At 34.4% G+C, this 3,869-nt stretch overlaps 2 protein-coding genes across 3 annotated transcripts in view; both read left to right on the forward strand.

Moving 5' to 3' along the window:
• The window catches only part of LOC115034059, a 1,703-nt gene extending 322 nt beyond the window's left edge, over positions 1–1,381 (forward strand). The window contains exons 2-3 of one of the 2 annotated variants that reach the window (XM_029489383.1): positions 629–1,034; positions 1,166–1,381. In XM_029489383.1, the coding sequence (XP_029345243.1) occupies positions 629–1,034; positions 1,166–1,351 (592 nt within the window). In that variant the 3' untranslated portion in view covers positions 1,352–1,381. Of the gene's footprint in view, positions 1–625; positions 1,035–1,165 lie in introns of both variants that reach the window. The other variant, XM_029489382.1, reaches the window with a different exon arrangement.
• LOC100169402 (octopamine receptor beta-3R) overlaps positions 1–3,869 on the forward strand; it is a 195,177-nt gene that overhangs the window by 157,184 nt on the left and 34,124 nt on the right. The gene's annotated exons all lie outside the window — the stretch shown is intronic.

The raw sequence follows: 3,869 nt of genomic DNA on the forward strand, positions 1-3,869 counted from the left end.
TATATATATATATATTAAATACTTACATGTTTTATTTATTAAAGTAGAAAATATTTTACACCAACGGTTAGGTGAATGCAATAGATTTTGTAATATTTGTATTAATTCAGTAAAATCTATTTTTTGGTAACACTAATCAATGATTATTATTGTATTATCTAATATATAAAAATAAGTCCGGTTTTCCTCCCTGACGCTATAACTCCAGAACGCACCAACCGATTTCCATGGTTTTGCATTCGTTGGAAAGGTCTTGGGCTACGTGAGGTTTATAGCAAAGAAAATTCTTGAAAATTCAGGAAAAATTCAACAGAAAAGTGTTGAAATCGTTTTTCACATACAGCGCCATCTATTATACATCTATTATATCTTTTATATATTACTTATTTTTATATATTAGATTTTTATGTACTTCAAACCAATAGCAACGGTGCGTGATAAAGTGTTTGACAGATAGTCATTATTCTCTGCTCAGTTAATTTCATTTAAGCTCAGTGTAAATTATGTGGATCGTGCATTTGAAGTTAAATTCAACACTCTGTCCATAGTCCAAAATGCCTAGAGAACGACGTTCGAACATCGCCCGCCGCACAAGACATGCAAGCCAGCAACAAGTCTATTCAAGGAACTTAAGAGAAGAAAGACAAAATATAATAAGAGAAAATGACCGATTGAGACATCGCGTGAGCACACGAAGATCATTGGCATCATACAATCGCTTGGCATTCCAATATGATCCCACTGCGAACTACAGTGATGATGAAAATTTTGATGTTGGACGAATGACGACTATATGCAGATATTGCAATGCGTTAAAGTTCAAAAGAGAAACGGTTGGATTGTGCTGCGCAAATGGAAAAGTCAAACTGGATCCTTTACTTACACCACCACAGCCACTGAAAACATTGTTTGATGGAAGTGATCCCGATTCAAGCCATTTTCTTAAACACATCCTTGAATACAATAACTGCTTTCGCATGACTTCCTTTGGAGCTAATATCATTCGAGAAGGCGGCTTCATGCCGACTTGCAAGGTAAAAGATACAACACACATAACCAACACATAATTACAACACATAACAACTTCATATACACCACACACTACACCATCACACGATTTAAAATGTATTCATGAACAAATTTTAATGATTATTTGCAATTACAGATACAAGGTCAAATATATCATTTGCATGGTTCAATGGTGCCAACCACACCAGATGAACCGCATCAATTTCTGCAAATATATTTCATTTCGTCGATGGTGGATCAGCTGAACGTGCGGTGCAATATACAGGGAGCACAACAGTTAAAGAGACGAATTATTGAACAGTTGCAAGCATTTTTTCAGTAGCAAACAAGCTACTGATTGAAGTAGGAATGATTGCGCCAAATCGATCGATGCACGATGCATTCAACCAAGAATTAAATCGAGAGCTGCAATACAATGTTGATACATTGCAGGAATTAGTTAGAAATAATGTTCCGTTGCTGAATGAACAGCAAAAACAAGTATACAAAACATTAATGCAAGCGGTGGACAATAATACTGGTGGTCTATTCTTCCTGGATGCACCTGGAGGAACAGGGAAAACATTTGTCATTTCATTGATTTTGGCCACTATTCGATCAAGATGTGACATAGCTTTGGCGTTAGCATCATCTGGAATTGCGGCGACTCTTCTAGATGGCGGTCGTACTGCACATTCTGCGCTTAAGTTGCCACTCAATTTAAACACAATTGATACTCCAACGTGCAATATTTCCCGATCCAGTGCAATGGGAAAATTGTTAATGCAATGCAAGCTCATTGTTTGGGATGAGTGCACAATGGCACATAAGAAATCACTTGAAGCACTTAACTTCACACTGAAGGATCTTCGGAGAAATAACAACATCTTTGGCGGCTTGATGATATTGTTGGCAGGCGATTTCAGGCAGACGTTGCCAGTAGTTCCCCGTGGAACGCCTGCAGATGAATTGAATGCTTGCCTAAAGGCATCACCTTTATGGAATAACGTAAAAACATTATCGCTAACCACTAATATGAGAGTTCAACTTCAAAATGATCAAAGTGCTGCACAATTTTCAAAAGAATTGTTAGATCTTGGAAATGGAAAAGTCCCAGTTGATGCGACATCTGGATTAATTACTCTTACCAACGACTTTTGCCGATTTGTAGACACTCAATTAGTTCTTATTGAAAATGTTTTCCCAAACATTAGTGAGAATTATAAGAATTATGCTTGGTTAAGTCAACGAGCAATTCTTGCAGCAACGAATAATGATGTCCACGCACTGAATTTCACCATTCAATCAAAAATTGCTGGCGATTTGGTGACATACAAATCCGTTGATTCAATAACAAATCCCGATGATGTAGTAAATTATCCAACGGAGTTTTTGAACTCTCTGGAGATACCAGGATTTCCAACACATAACTTGCAACTGAAAGTTGGTACAGTTATTTTGATACTGCGTAATTTGAATCCACTGCGACTTTGCAACGGTACTCGACTTTCGGTAAAGAGACTTATGCCGAATTTAATTGAGGCAACCATTATTAACGGAAAGTACGCAGGTGAAAATGTATGTATTCCTCGAATACCAATGATTCCGACTGATCTTCCGTTTGACTTCAAACGATTGCAATTCCCAGTTCGCCTTGCGTTCGCAATGACAATTAATAAGTCGCAAGGCCAATCGCTTAGTGTTTGCGGGATAAATTTGGAAAATCATTGTTTTTCACATGGACAGTTATACGTTGCGTGTTCACGAGTTGGGAAACCATCCGCTTTGTTTGTGTTAACGACAGACAAAAAAACAAAAAATGTGGTTTACCAAAGAGCACTACAATGAAACAATTAAATAACACTTCATTTTAGTAGGTAATTGTAATGAATTTATTACTGTTGTGAAATGAAATAAATATTTTCCTTTTCAAATATATAACAAAAAAAATTACAACGTTACTTAAAACGAATCTGGTGGCGAAACGGAGTTCGACGGGTCTGCTAGTAACATAATAAAAACTAGTAAAACTCGAAATGGTCTTATGTGTAAAAATAGATCAAAAAGAGTTGCAATATTTCAAAAATGAAATGGTGCATATAGAACTTGCTAATATAAACATTCTGTGAAAATTTCATGTCTCTACGGTTATATCTTAGATTCTGAACGGAGCGAAGGAGCTAGTAGTGGTTTTACAATGGTGTTTATTTTTTTATTCTGTATACAAAATTTCTACCAGAAGGACTGCTTTGATTTCAACATATGGTACCTAATCTTTTAGAAATTTGGAACAAGATGGTACTTTAAAGAGGTCATTTTTTTGATTTTTTCAATAGTAATTTAATGCCACGGGAAAAACCACTGACAAATTACAAAAAAACGCTAAAAATGGGATTTTAATTTGTATCGTTTTGTTTATCACCAGAGAAACGAATAAAAAATAATAATATTATAAAATTAATTCAACTTACTGGATTAGCTTTAATTTATTAATAATTAGTATACTGGTGTACTTCAATGTGTTTATTGAATATTTTTTATTTTTTTTTTATAAATATCTACAATGGCCTCAACTTCGACGTTAATAGTGTGTTACATGTGTTTTTTTTACATTATAGCATATAGTATTTTATTTTATGTAACATCGAATTAAATAGGTAAGGAAGAACAATTTAATACTATAGAATAAAATTAAAAGTGAATAGGTATGTACATTTTGATTTTGTTCTTTTTATATAGTTTTTTATAAATTGGTGTCAGTACGTTATAGATGTTTAGAGATTCATTGTTGAGGCATTCGGAGAGGTTATTTGGAATCTTATATTTTGATATTTCTTCATTAAACTAACGATATTCTAGTA

The sequence above is a fragment of the Acyrthosiphon pisum genome, chromosome A2, assembly GCF_005508785.2.
Source record: "Acyrthosiphon pisum isolate AL4f chromosome A2, pea_aphid_22Mar2018_4r6ur, whole genome shotgun sequence".
Classification (NCBI taxonomy): Eukaryota; Metazoa; Arthropoda; class Insecta; order Hemiptera; family Aphididae; genus Acyrthosiphon; species Acyrthosiphon pisum.